The sequence below is a fragment of the Trichinella spiralis genome (assembly GCF_000181795.1).
Source record: "Trichinella spiralis strain ISS 195 chromosome Unknown Scfld3476, whole genome shotgun sequence".
Lineage (NCBI taxonomy): Eukaryota > Metazoa > Nematoda > Enoplea > Trichinellida > Trichinellidae > Trichinella > Trichinella spiralis.
In genome coordinates this window covers 1-859 of record NW_003530415.1, presented here as the reverse complement: position 1 = coordinate 859, position 859 = coordinate 1, and the positions used below count along the sequence as shown (strand labels likewise).

Sequence of the window (859 nt, the reverse complement as noted above, 5' to 3'; positions counted from 1 at the left end):
AAAAAAATGGATCACTAATGGAAATTGAGTTCTTGACCCATGTCAATACACTTTAGATTTCGAGTAGGAGCGTCTGTCGAAGCAAACTAAATATAACAATTTATTCATTATTATCAATATTTGAAATCATTAACATACTCGAATTATAGAAGTCGTTTGACACGCTTTCAATTTCTTGTTGTATCTTTGACAGTTCGCGACTTGACAAAGCTAAATTGGCCAAAATAAATTCATTGCATTAAATAAAAGTTTAATCAATTATCAGATTTTTATACTTCAACTGGGAAATAAATTGCTTTTGTTTTACTTCCGACTTGAACCAAGGGCAAATTTGGATACTTTAATGGCCCATAAACGTCACGAAAATATTCCGCAACTGAAACTTCTTTTCCATCTCTTTTGAATTTCATCGATACTGCCGTACTGAGTATATCTTTAATACGATAAATTCGATCTTGATTTCGATGTGTTGTATGAATGCTAACCCCTAAATTAATAAACAAAACAACGTAAACATTAAAATATATTTCAAATATTCCAATATCGATTACCTTTTAATTCTGGTATCAACAAGCTCAACTGTTCTGGTTGAAGTCGGGTATCCAGTCTAAGCTGATTTGGATGAAATTTTACTTCACGTTCATCACCATTCAATATGTCGCAAATCAAATTTATCAGTGACTGACGCTTGTAAAAGCAACTGTGTGATACTAAAATCCATTTCAATTATTAAAAGTTTTTCACAAAAATGAAAACCAATTTCCATCACACCATCAATATTAATCGCTGGTCGAAAACCTTCAATTACGCGCGCTGAAATGAACAAGCCTCTCCACAATTCAATGCCAGAATCCACCAC

The 859-nt window shown here is 32.6% G+C and overlaps 1 protein-coding gene across 1 annotated transcript; it reads right to left on the bottom strand.

The window, feature by feature from the left end:
- Positions 1–14: 14 nt before the first annotated feature.
- On the bottom strand, positions 15–813 carry Tsp_14484 (protein PINHEAD; the record flags this gene model as incomplete). The annotated part of the gene is made up of 5 exons (XM_003367904.1): positions 15–86; positions 139–210; positions 276–487; positions 552–710; positions 757–813. Coding segments are annotated over 5 exons (572 nt in total), but the record flags the coding sequence as incomplete, so codon positions are not given.
- Between the last annotated feature and the right edge of the window lie 46 nt (positions 814–859).